Source organism: Solanum tuberosum, unplaced genomic scaffold (genome assembly GCF_000226075.1).
Source record: "Solanum tuberosum cultivar DM 1-3 516 R44 unplaced genomic scaffold, SolTub_3.0 scf00424, whole genome shotgun sequence".
Taxonomy (NCBI): Eukaryota; Viridiplantae; Streptophyta; class Magnoliopsida; order Solanales; family Solanaceae; genus Solanum; species Solanum tuberosum.
The window spans coordinates 391,044-405,226 of record NW_006239350.1 but is presented as its reverse complement, the minus strand read 5'-3'; the positions used below and the strand labels follow the sequence as shown (position 1 = coordinate 405,226).

General features: G+C 32.6%; 1 protein-coding gene across 1 annotated transcript in view; it reads right to left on the bottom strand.

The window, feature by feature from the left end:
* Positions 1–6,182: 6,182 nt before the first annotated feature.
* SUT2 (sucrose transporter-like protein) overlaps positions 6,183–14,183 on the bottom strand; it is a 9,739-nt gene continuing 1,738 nt past the window's right edge. The window contains 13 exon segments of the mRNA NM_001288509.1: positions 6,183–6,350; positions 6,514–6,557; positions 6,635–6,698; positions 6,839–7,072; positions 7,238–7,381; positions 7,527–7,886; positions 8,918–8,993; positions 9,233–9,332; positions 9,434–9,467; positions 9,552–9,636; positions 9,719–9,783; positions 9,866–9,964; positions 10,431–10,496. Coding sequence (NP_001275438.1) covers positions 6,183–6,350; positions 6,514–6,557; positions 6,635–6,698; positions 6,839–7,072; positions 7,238–7,381; positions 7,527–7,886; positions 8,918–8,993; positions 9,233–9,332; positions 9,434–9,467; positions 9,552–9,636; positions 9,719–9,783; positions 9,866–9,964; positions 10,431–10,496 — 1,539 coding nt within the window.

Here is a 14,183-nt window from a genome sequence, read left to right as displayed (position 1 = left end):
TGAAACCCGACCCTTAATCGGCACAAGACTAAACAACCCCCGACTTGAGACTCGATCAGGTAAAGTGTTGTTGTCAAGGTTGGGTCTCGGGTAGGGATCAAATCTAGGTTAGGTGTCTTGGGTGGGGATCAAATCGAGGTTGGGTCTTGAATCTCGATCTTGGGGATGAAGCCAGGTCGAGGTTGGATCTCAGGTCTTGGGATTGGGATCTTGGACTCGGTCTTGGTCTTGGGTTCGTGGAATATGTTTTTTCAATTCCTCTCTAGGAGCTTCCACTCTTTTTGTTGTCTTGGTGACTTGAACTCACGATCTTAAGGTTGGATGTGAAAGGTTTTACCATCCAAGCAACCCTCTTGTCAAAAATTATATGGTTCAACACATTGAAACAAGTATTTAAGTTTTTTATAATGTAAAATCTTACGTGCCACCATAATTTTTAACATAAACAAAAATTCAAAATATGAAATCAAAGTTAGTTTGGAAATTTGAATTATTTCTTTCAAGTATATATATCTAAGTAATTAAAGGTCATATTCATGTAAGTTGCTCCTTGTTGATTTCTATATAAAAAATAAAATAATACTGAAATATCCTTGTAAAATGTTATCAATATTGCTTACATCCAAAATGAAATCTCTGCCAAACACAGTATAAGATAACATCCATTTTTATATCAAAATTATTTTTATAATCCCTCTTCTCTCTTCCGAGCCAAGGGTCTATCAGAAACACAATAATATTTACCTTGTAATAGATTGATAAGAAAAGAATCAACTCTGTGTTCATTTTATTTATTTTTTCAAATCCTACTTGTAGAATCACGCTGGATATGTTATATATTGTTTATTTTTCTAATCCTAGTAACCAAAAATGAGTCCCAAAATATTCTTGAATTAATTAGTGTGTACCCACCATTAGTTTTTGGATACTTCCTTTTCTTTTCCATGATAGTGTTTATTTCACTATCTTTATAGTCCTTTTGTGTTTTTGATAGATAGATATGTGTCAAGAAAGTAAGCAAACATGTGACCTACTGTCACCCACTCCCTAGCATCAAACACAAAACTCTTTTTTCTTTTCAAATTCTTTTTAAAATTTTCAAAAACTTTTAAAAAATTTAAAACTTTTATTGTACTAAGTACTACTATATATTATATATATGTGTGTGTCACCTGTATTTATTCTTTACTTGACCCTACAAATTTTGATCACATGTACATCTCTCTTTTTTCCCCCTATCATCCTCTTTCTTTCAATATCACTTTCACTTTTCTTGATAAATTTGAGTCATGTGTTGACTATAATTATGTTTATATCATGTGTTTGGTGACATATTTGATTGGAAAATATATGGATGAATTAAAATTATATATAGGCCTTTCAAGAAGATTGTTTTTAACTTATTGGAAGATCCAATCTCCAGTCCATTGATCATTTAGCTAAAAATGAACACAATAAAAATCTAAAAATAAGGTAGGGTTAATATTTTTTAATTTTATTTAACGATGAATTATCAAAACATTTTCCTAGCTATGAGTTATATAGTGATAGATTAATAATAAATTTCGTAACTAATTTTATTTTTTTTAAGTGAAAAGGACAACATAGCTACTACTCATGCAAACATATACAAAAATACTACTAAAGAAAAATAAGAATTTGGACGAGGTTTTTGAACATAATTTCGATAGGTGAGAGGTGTAAGCACTGCGAGGCAATTTGTGGCACCATATCCTACTTATTCCGAAGGAAAGTCTCTAAAGTGGGATTGTATACTAACTCAGCCCCTGACGAAGAATGTTCAGGTATACCTAATAGACTTGTTAGTTCCGCAGCTCGGAGAGAAATCAGGCATGCTTTCGACTTAGGTCTATGATCCGCTAATTCATCTTTTTTTAATATTCAAATTTTATTTCAAGTCAATCGATTGGAGAATTGAGTACTCAATTAACATTACAAACTTTTCATACCAAATGAGTATTCATGGAGGGGGTACTGCAGAATATGTGTGAGCCTCATCTAATGAAAAAATAAAATTCAATGAGCAACGGTCAAATTCTATAGCTAAATAGCAAAATAAAATAACACAAAATATCAAAAAGAATTGTTAGCTGCCAATGACTTAGCAACCAAGTTTGTAGTTAATTTTAATTTTTTTATAGTAAAATATTGAGCCAATTTTAGGAGTAGCAAACATAAAAATCATATTAGCGCTCTATAGCTACAATTTTGTTATGTTTGCTATGGAGCATCTGATTTGTATAAATCGTAGGCAGGCATCTCGTTTGTATATAAGCGCAGTGATTATATATATATATCGGTTAGATAATTGTATATATGTAACTACTATGTATATGTATCAATGATTGTGTCTGTTTATCTGCATAAAATTTGAATTTGTATACAATTAAATCGAATTAAAACATTTGTATATCAAATCTTTCTCTCTCTCTTTATACAACACAAATTATACATTGTAATTTGTATAATTTGTGTTTGTATAAAACGAGAAAGAGAGAAAGGCAAAAGAAATCTGGGCAGGGGGAGATTTGTATTTGTATAATTATAATTGTATAGGACGAAAAAATATGTATTTGTATTGTATTGTATTTGTATATACAGTTCTCTCTCGCTTTATACAAACACAATTTATACATTAGTGTTTGTATAAAGTGAGAGAGGCAAGCGAGATTCCAGAATGGCGAGCGAGATTCTTTGAATGACAAAGTGTTTGCTACGAATTCGAACTAAATTAAATTGTAGCTACAACATTTCTTTTGAATTAATAGTTTGCTATAATACATCATTTTCCCTAAATATTTACTTAACCTCTTAAGACAATTTTATAATAGTGTAATTATGTCGATCTATTATAGTGTGTTAAATAATAATAATAATAATAATATAAACAAATTATACTGTAAGTGAGTATAACTTTCATTCCTAAAATTTGGTGATCTATATTTTAAAAAAAAGTGTGATTAGTTAGTGTAAACTTTCCAGTTTCCAGAAGCAACCTCGAACTTAGATCCAAATATCTGTTGCATCACCCTTTGTTTGTTATAATTAATTAACTCTTTTTTTTCTTCTGCACAAACAGTTGATTTAATACTTTCTCCATCCAAATTAATCTTCTCGAAAGTTAATTACGTAATATTAATTAACATTTTAAATATATTTCTTCATCAAACTGATATAAGAAAATTGTAATTTATAATAATTTTTATATAATTTTTAAAAATATTAAATTACTTTAATATAATTTAACTATAAAAAATATTCAAATTAATTTATAAAAAAATGATACATTACAATTAATATGGGACGTAGAGAATACTAATAAACAAACCGTTGACACAAAGCAAGTATTTCATAGATTAGTAGTTAATTAATTGCAATAATTCCATATTAATGGCCACCACATGTTACCATATAATTTATAATCCTCCATATCCACAACAAGGCTAAAGATTCTGATATTATTCCAATATTAATATAATCCAACATGTACTTTCTTTGTCCCAAAAATACTTAATCATTTTTCGTTTCTCGAGAGTTAAATATTCAGAATTTAATTAGTATTTTAGAAAGAACTGTAACTTATAATATTTTTCGTATAGTTTTTGAATATTTTTACTATATAACATTAGATTATTTTAATTCAATTTAATTTTAAAAATTATTCAAAATCGATTTCGAGAATTGAACTGTAACAAGTATTTTGGGATTGAGGGAATACTACTTATTGAAATTAAATAATGGGTTTTCAGTTTCAGAATCCACCATGTAGCCACTTCATAGGCTTATTTGTCACTTAAATAAATATAGTTAAATATTTCCACTTAGATTTTTTAATTATAAGATTAAGAAATAAATATTGGAAGATTCAGAATGATAATATAATGCCAAATTATCCAGCCATGATGCCAGAGATAATCTATCCTTTCTTCACATGATCCCAAAAAAGAATTCACGAATCACTAACTTGATCTTCATCTAACTTTCTTCTAGTTATATTATACATAATATAATATAAATTATTTAAGATGCATACACTAACAATAATTTAAAAATACTTTTATACTATGAGTAAATTTTAATATGTCATAGTAGGTTATATAGTTACTTCTTTCTCAAATTACTAATACTGTATATTTTCTCCGTTTCATTTTATGTGAAGGGGTTACCATGTGAGGAGTCTTTGATTATAACTTTCTCATGTTTTAAAAATCATTAACTCGTCAACTATGTTGATTTGTAGTACTTTTAGTATATTTTTCATATGTAAATTTTATTTTAAAATATTTGAAATATATATAGTCTAATTCATATATAGTCCAAAACTAATGAATCCTCATACTTCGATTTTCTTCACATAAATTAGGACAAAATGAATATTGCTTTATAAGAAATTTATCGATAATTACTTAATAAGTGACCTAATTATATAAATAAGTTTTGCACCTTCAGTGCACAAAACTTAAACTTTTTAAAAAAATAAAAAAATAGAAGAATATAATCTACTAGGGTTTTCCAATTTCCATGCAGATTTGTCACATGCTTGCTTGTTATTATTAGGTAATTGTTATTATTAGGTAAACGAATCTAGTGTTTATATTCATAAGAAACAACTAACAAATATGCCAAAAAATAATCTGTATAATAAATATATATATAACACAGTAAGGTCTGTGAATCTTGATTTGATATTTTGTACCTCTACTACTTCCATCCTAAGTTATACTTTATTTCAATTTATTTGTCTTCTTTTTTTTTAATCTGTTTTAAAAAATATTTCTTTCTATTTTTGCCAATAGCATGTTTACGATCATGAAGCTTATAAGTCTTTTCTACTCTTTTAAACTCTACATCAAATCAAAACAGGATAAATAAATTGAACACCTAGAAAGTAGTACTCCTTATTTTATTGATCTTATTTCATGTCCTTTAGTAGAATCACCTGTGCAGAAGTTCTTTAATATTGATAAATTATTCTTTTTTACCCTATCTTGTTTTCTGTCATTTATTTTCATATGACATTACTATATTATTATATCATGACCTCTTTCATGCTTTTGGGATTTAAATTCTGTTAGTTCAAACTTTAAAAAAAAAAAAAAAAAAAAAATATATATATATATATATATAATATCTGAGCAAAAGCTACTGAATTGACGTAAACTTGCACAAACCACTCTTGATCCGCCCCATAACTAAATTTAAATTAATCGAACCAATAATTTTGAATACCAAATAGTTAAATCGAAAGAGAAAAAAAATAGTGGTAGCCAAAATAGTACAATTGTTCCAGTGACCATATGCCTATATTTCTATTTGAGCATCATATTATATACTTTTGCAAGTATTTAAGCAAAAGTCGTTTTCTCCAATTAATTAATTGAGCTGCAGTATTCAGAGATCGAATATCTATTTGAGTAGCAGACAAACCAAATAACAGTTGTGTACAGCACCAACTTGGATTGTGGTGCACTAGTGGGAGTGCTTCACTCTTAACCAGAAGTCTCGAGTTCGAGCCCTGAGTATGGAGAAAATCCTGTTGGGAGCACCACCCCGAATGGGCCTATAGTGCGCGATCCGAATTTAGTCAGAGCTCCAATGTGGGCTCCGAACACCGAATGGGAAAAAAAAACAGTTGTGTACAGCAAAATTAGGTAAAATGGATCAGATTTAGGGTGAAACAAATCAATCAACAGTTGTAAATGCAACTTTTCAATCATGCTTTTGAAAATATATTCATTATTTTAAAGTTACAAATTTGAAACTTCATAATAATGTCATAAAATTTTACGTGTGAGACTTTTTGTTAAATTTCTACTCTTTATTTCATGGGTGGCAGGTCTATGCGGGGCGGATTGAAGTCTTCACAGGTTTACAATGGTTTGCCCTGCAACCGCACCGTCCCCATAAAATAATACAAAAAAACTGATTTGCGACAAATCATTGAGATATCCAGTTATTCACAAAGAGTAATCAACATTCTTCCTCATTACAGATGACAATTTTACATTATACAAGAGAGTCAAAAATTGGGGTAAAATGAATTGAATATGAGTGAAAAATATCAGATGCCTATCACAGCTAAACTATACTACTATCTTTTTGTTACTTCAGTAACATGAACTAGATGTGTAATGTGTATAAGTGTAACAGAATAAATTTACTCAACCAAAATGGAAGCCAGTTGATTTGAAATTACTTGATAAATTTGGTAGTCTGAGCATAGCAAAAATTCCAGCAGCAAGTGCAGCTAAAGATGCTAAGACAAATGCCGGTATGTTTCCTCCACCAAATAAAGCATCCCATGGACCGGCACCAAGCGAGACAACCATCTAAGTTAATAGAAAATTATGTCATCGCCACTTGTGGGATTACATACACTAGGTATATATGTTGTTGTTGTTTGTTATATCATGCGTTAAGCATTTCAATGAAATTCAATTATCACGCATACACAATGAATATGAATAATTAGAGATATAAAGGCAAACTTACCTGAGGTACAACAATTGCAAGATTCAGGACTCCTATTGCCAACCCTGCAAAAGCATACCAGTTTCAATAATCGTCTCATCGAGTAAGACATGATAACATTTTAATGGATCGAAGAAAATACCTTGACCACCACCAGCGTCAGCTGTCAACTCTGCTGTGATAGAGAAAGGGACACTGTAAGTTACCTGCAGGCACGTAAAGCAAAATGCATGAAAAGATGAACTATCATCCAGAAGTATCAATATCCCCAGAAATAAAAAATCAACATCTACTGGATAAGCAGCTAACAGGTACAAAAATATACGGAGTAATAGAAAAAACTTACAGCAAGAGGAATGCCAAGAAGAGAGAAAACAACCAAAGCAGCAATTTGAGTTGATCGAGTAGCACCAATCACATGTTGGACTCCCTCCGTATGTGCACTGATAGAAACCACGCTAATGATAGCGGTGCAGGCCATGCAGACAAATACAATGAAGTTGCTCGCAGCCCAAACAAGTCTAGAACCAATCCACTTGCACATTGGCTCAATAAGAAAGGAGCTAACGCCAAGAACAACCTGCTCACAGGGAGATTCATCACAATAACTTAGACGTCAGTGGGGCAGCCATGAGAGAGACATAAATAAGCTCTCAATGGATAATTAATTCTAGTTAAGCTGCAAATCACCTATTATTGGATCTAAATAAAGGATAACTAGTTATTCTCAATTCTGAGTTCTTACAGAATTCAATAGCAAACCAAATGCACCTTCTCTGACACCTTGGTTATATGCATTTACTTCATCTGCTTCTCCTTTCGGGTCCCCATGATAGACTTCTCTCCCCATCCAATCCGTGTCAAAAAGGAAAAAGGGAAACCAGGACAACTGGTTGAAAGAACAGAAAGATAGATAGTTAGCTGCAGTGGAAAGGTACAAGAAACTTACAGAATAAAATTCACAAAATACAGCGAATTGAAAATGTGTACAGCTAGTTAAAAGCTTAAATCAGAAAAATCAGGAAGTTACATACCCAAGTCAGAGCCATGACAATGAGAACCGAATGCATTGCAGGAGGCAAATGACGTAAGCTGGTCAACAGATTGACCAAAACTGCTCCAGGGCTATCAGCGAAGCTATCACCTTGATCCTTGTCAGGTCTCTGTTCTTCATTCTTTGGACTATTTTCTGCTACACGACCCATCTCAGATTCATTATTTGCTACACTATTTACAGACTGCAACTCCCTTTTCGATTGAGAAAGGTCAAAGCCAGTATTCTGAGGACTATCCAAGAGAGGAGCAGAATCTGACAAGCGTTTATATTGCTTGGGTGACAGCGGGACTTCATTGGCGAAGTAGAGAGTTACTAACGTGCAGAGAGTCAGAAAGACCTGTTGACAGTCCAGAGAGCACTTTGAATGACAGAATGATGATGGGTACTAAAACACGCAGTAACACCACCAGAGAAGAATTCATTTGTACTATGTTCAAGCTTAAGCACAGAACTAGTTCTTCATAGTCAAAAAACCTCCCCCTGTTCCACTTTGTTCGACACATTTACCTTTTGGAGAGTCAATGAGGTACTTCTTGTTTAGCCGAGAGTACAGAAACAACCTCTCTATCCCACAAAGGGGTAGGGGTAAGGTTTGCGTACATCTTACCCTCTCCATACCCCACTTGTGAGATTACACTGGTATATTACTTCTTTTTTTTACATTGTCTGTGGTAAAGATCCTATATAAGTATTCTGCAATTGCTGGATTATCAATATTAACCTAATAGCGATAAAAAAAAAAGATAATACTTGTGTGGACTAATTGCTTCTATTTGAATCTGTCATTTCTTTCTTATTCTAAATCTAGCTTGGTTTGGGTTAATCGACAGTGCTAACTGCTAGCAAGGATTTAAGCTATCTACTGCTTGTTTTTGTGTTAACCCCTTTCTGTTTATGTTAGTCATTTCCATGGGTTGTACTTGAGGGTTGCTGGTTTTCCATCAATGTGCTTGAATCTTGTGGGATTTTCTTGTCGTCACTAGCCAACCCCTCTTGAGATTGAGATGTAAATGTTGTCTTTGTACTCTATCTAATTTCAGAAGCCAATTTTCAACAATAGTAAATCAGTCGGTTTAAAAAAAGGTATATCAGCAAGTAGCAAGTGACAGGATGCATAAGAGGACGTGATTAATGTTTTAAGACATTATTTACAAAAGATGCTCGAGGAAAATCTTTATCAAGGATGCAGGATATGACGAGTAGATCCAGAGACTTCCTTTTATGTTTTGTTAGCAACAAGTTTTGTCAATGTACATAAACAAGGTAGAAAAAACGTGTGCAAGTAAAATAGATGATCTCAAAAATCAAGATTCAAAAATAGAATTTACTATATCTACACAAAAACTCTATCGAGGGCAGTTAACTCACCACTGCAACTAAGAATGCTGCTTTGAGATTTCCACATGACTCACAACAAGCTCTATTTGTCAAAAACGGAAACCATCTGTCCAGATACGAAATTTTGTCAAAGACTACCTTAAGCATGTAATATTTTAACCAAATCTTAATTGAGAAGACATTTTTGCTACCAAAAGCTCAACAACTTTTAAAGGCATGCCCTTAAGAAGAATGCTGAACAAGTGATATTGTTCAAGCAGGATGTGGATTGTGAGCATCTTTTTACATAAGCACACACACATATAACATCACCATGTCACTTCAGATATGCAATAAACAGCAAACCTGTGCCAACCTCCACTGGCTCCAGCAGAAAATCCAAGAATGTTTCCAACAGCCATCCAGGAGCAGAACACAGCATTTGCGGTATTTCTTTGATCAGGACCTACAACAATGTTCCCAAGACATCTCAACAAATTGCAACAAAAGAAGAACTGTATCAATTAATTGAAAAAAAATAATTCTACCATCTATCGGAACTTTTACCTGACAAATCTGCCAAAAGAGCTCGAGCCGGACCCTGCCAACATAAAACAACTATAGTGTAACATCTACTAGAATCATCTACACCGCTAGAAATAGTAGTAAGCTTTCAGAAGCTAACCTGCACAGTATTATTAGCAAGATCGAGCATCCAAAACCCAACGACAAATACAATGGCTGCTCTTGAGCGAGTGCCTTTGAAAGTGCTGCATTTTCACACAATAATCAAAGACTTCACAGCCTATTCAGATAATCCAAAAAATTACAGGAACAAGAGGAAGTTAAAACCTGCAATGCTCTTTTGTGTCCCCCAATAAGTATCCTATGTCTGCAGAAAACCCGATAATTATCACCTAAACGACAAGATTTAGTTCAGCCGATTTAACTGGAACCAAATAATTCAATATAGGATAAAAATAACTGCTAAATGCTTACAGCAATAGAGATCATGACAGCTCCAATAAAAATGAAAGGCCTTCTTCTGCCATATTTAGAATGACATTTATCACTCCATATACCTACACAAGGTTGTACCTGAAAGAATATCCAAGAGGACAAGTTTATAAGTTGAATAATCAACGGAGCTGCTGGAGAAATTTCTCCAATATATAAGTTTTTTTTGTATGTACCATATATCTGGCGACTTCGTTTTACTGATCAAAGGATAGAAAGTTTTAATTCAAGGAACAGCTGACAAATTTTGCAGAGATCCGAAAGTTAAAAAAAGAAGTTACAGTTCAGCAAAGCCATATCTACAATTTTAAGTACATGGGCTGAAGTCTAACAATTCTTGTTTAATGAGTCCACAGAATTTCAAAAAGTGTAGCTTTTGCAATTGGTTCTGCAGGTCCAAAGGTTATCCCCATCTTATATTTTCAGCAATTTATCTCAGTAGAGCTGTTTTCACAGCTCTAAATTCTAATTACTGACATTCATCACTTTAGATGGACATTTTACCAAGTAATCTGCAATAAAACTCCATGATATTCGAACACCTTACCACAAGGCCAGTAATAGGACCGCATAGCCAAATAAAAGAAGAGAAGGCATGCTCTATGCCAAGTGTCTGCAAAACATAGAAATGAAAATTTTTAGGCAAAGAAGAAGCTCAACTAGAAATAGGCAAAAAAAAAAAAAAAAAAAAAAAAAAAAAAAATGAAGCCACTAAAAGATAGAAAAATATAAGAAGTTATTGCTCGAGGCTAGCAGAAAACAGCTATCGATTTTAAAGACCATTTCTGCACTGGAACCATGATTGCAATTAAGAGATTACTCTAGAAAATTCAAACCTTCAAAGAATTTTTTTTCATGACCAAGCTGTAACTTCATGAACATAATTTTGCTTTCTGTTTCTTATTTTCTTGAAAATTGAGTATTAACTTCCCAAGGGGAAGATATCAACTGCAAGCTGTATATAAAGGCCATTAAGCTATTAATGAATGCTATTTGCTGAAACTTTTTATGTGAAACTCTACTGATTAAAATTTAAGTTATTCCCTTATAACAATCAAATTTTGATACAGAAAGAAACTGTTCTCGGATGTACAACTGTTTAGGTTTGACCAAAAGGAGAAAGGAGGTCTATATGATAAACCACTCTGATCATGGAAACTCTGGATGTACAACACGAATACGGTTGTCATACATTTATGTGTACAGAAACAACACAAATGTACCATATACCAACCAATAAGGCTTAAATACAGGAATTTTGCCACATTAATGAAATTATTTACTACCTAAAGAAAATGTGTACAGAAACAAATAAATATACCATATAATCTAATTATTAAAACATATCTACCAGATGGTGAGGATCAAAAAGAAGCTACCACCTTGTCGTAATCCCTCTTTATTGATTTCTCACCAAGGTTGCCTTTTCATCATAAGCACTTACTTGTCACCCATGAGAAGTACTCATTACACAAAACTATTAGAAGCTGGAGCCCACTCAATCCTCAGGGCTTTGTTCTAGAGGTAAGTAATCTTGGGTGTATTTATACGTGCAAATGACATTTTATACCCATATTATAGCTTAGTTCGCGAATGAATTCTATTGTATTCTCATGTTTTATTAGTGATTGCGTCCATAAACTAACAGATGTGATTAACTCTTGTGTAGGATGGATTTGCATATGAACTGAGCTAAAGTTGGAGTTGAAGGAGTTCAATTTGAAGATGGAATGCATAGGAGTAGAAGCTATTGGATGAACGGGAAGTGATGAAAAAAACAAGAAAATAGAAGTTGGAGAAAAAAATGCGCTGTAGTGAACCAATTCCGTGCCACGGACTTGGGCAGTGTTTTTTGACTTTTTCAGACAGCAAGGTCCACGATAAGTCTGTGCCACAGACCTGGGACCTTGCACTCCTTTTCTACTATAAATAGGACACTTGTGTGATATTTTAATGGACCTACATTGGAGGGGAACTCTTGGACGACTGAGGGAGTTATTTTAGGGTTCTTTCTTGCCTCTTTACATTACTTCAATTCTTGTATGAATTCTTCAATCCATACAACTGTTATTTGAATCATTAGTGGCTAGAAACCCTCGTTCTAGGGCTGAGGCTACTAAAGATGATTGTATAACATTGTTTTGAGCTGGTTATTGTGGTTTAACATTATTGACTGTTCTTATGTTCTTGCTCTTACTACTTTAATGCTTAGCTACCATCAGAGTAAATCTATAAACCTTTTGTGAACTCGGGAGACGAACCCTTAGATTAGAACGAAGAACATAAGGAATGAGTTCTAATTTATAATTAGGATTAGAGATAGATTCGCACCTAGGATAGGAATATACCTAGATCGCCTCATTTGGTTCAAATACGGGAAGATAGCTTAATGCTCTGAAATTGGTTCACCTATCCCCGTTCAACAATGTAGTTAGGCGTCCAATTGTGGTAGATGGTTAGAGGCTCGAGAGACCATAACCATATTATCAACCCCGTGAATCAACAACTAGGATAGGTAACTTAACCAACCAAGAATTTAGTGTTATACATGACTGTGAAGTCCCAGAATTCCCCTCTCATTGTTTACAACCCAAGTCCTTAAGTCCTCTCTCAATTTACTTTACATTGGAAGTTACAACACATAAACTTTTTTAGTTAGACCCGCACTTGTTCATCTTAACAGTTTAACTTGAGCTAGTTATTTGCTAAGCAATCTTGTCCTTGTAGGTTCGACATTCGGCTCCTAACAAGAGTCACTATATTACTTGCACGACTACATACACTTGCGTGTGTGTTTGGACGCAACAGTAACAACACAACACACAACAGATGATGTGTTGATTAGGTGCACATCACAGGGTGCTAATCCTGCCGCAAACAAGAGAGTGGTATTTAAGTGGAGAAGAGTAGAGGAGCGCCCATTATCCATTTGTTTCAAACCATGTACCACTGGCCTAGGGACTTTCTCGGTCATCAAGAAACAACTGGGACCACTCAACTATTCTAAATAGCTTCCAATTGGTATAATACTAAGACGTGCAAACAGGGGTTCTCTTTCGAAATAGCTTTTCAACTTGAGGAGCTTGAAGCTTCTACAAAATGAATTTATTTCAAGAGGTCTTCGACTCTAAAGATCCTTAAATATCATGTTCACCAGGAAACCAAAAGTGCTCGTCTATAGGTCACAAAATAATTTACTCTTTTTAATTTCCTCTTCCTGCTTTGATACATGTCAATAATATTTTATGTATACCAAGAACCTTAGTCAATTACCGATCTCTTTTTCTCTAAGAAATATAAGTGAACTGATCACAGAGACAGTTTCTGCATTCTCAACCACCAAAACAAAATTGCAAATGAAATACAGTAGAGAGTTCATGTGAACCACATGGCATTAAGGGGTCGTTTGGTACAAAGATCAATAATGCAGGGATTGGTAATGCATGGATTAGTAATGCAGGGATTATTTTTATCAAGTGTTTGGTTCATTGTTTCTTACCTAGTTTTGTGTGTGGTTTAAAACTCTACAAAAAAAATACTTTCCAATTATACCCTTGAGTTATTATGGGATTTTCTATTTCATGTAATTGGGTCAAGGTAGATAATTGACGGACAATATTATTTTTTTATAGCATTTTAACTAGCTAGGAGAATAAAAATTTTATTGTCATGTTCACTATTTTCTCAATTAAATTATTTGAGAGTAAATAATTGTCATCTTAATAAATTAGAGTTAATATCTCAAAAGGTCACACAACTATAATAATTTATAGAGAAAATTTATTGAACTTTGTTTTGTATCAATAAATTAAAAAAGAAACTCTTTATCATAAAATAAAATAAAATAAAAAATAAAATATAGCAAAATAAATTAAACGATTTTTATACTCAAGATGTTTTATATATATATATATATATGCGCTCTTGTTTTAGATTACTTGTGTAATCTTTAATGGACTTCCGTTAAGAGGCAATATTTGACTTATGAATTGTTCTTAAATTCATACATCAACATTAGCGTATTAGTCGGATTATAATATTTTATATTAATAATAAATAGATTAAATAACTCATATTTTAGAAACAAAAAATTATATCTAAATAATAAAATTTGTAAGCTAATTTATTTAAATAAATTTATTAGTATAAATATAAAACATAAAATCAAGAAAATAAACAAAATGATTAAAATGATTTGAGGGGGTATTTTTGTCTTTACCTAGATTAGTCCCATGGTATTAGAACTAATACCACCAAATGGAAGGTATTAGTTATACACCCTATAATACCATGTAGGGTG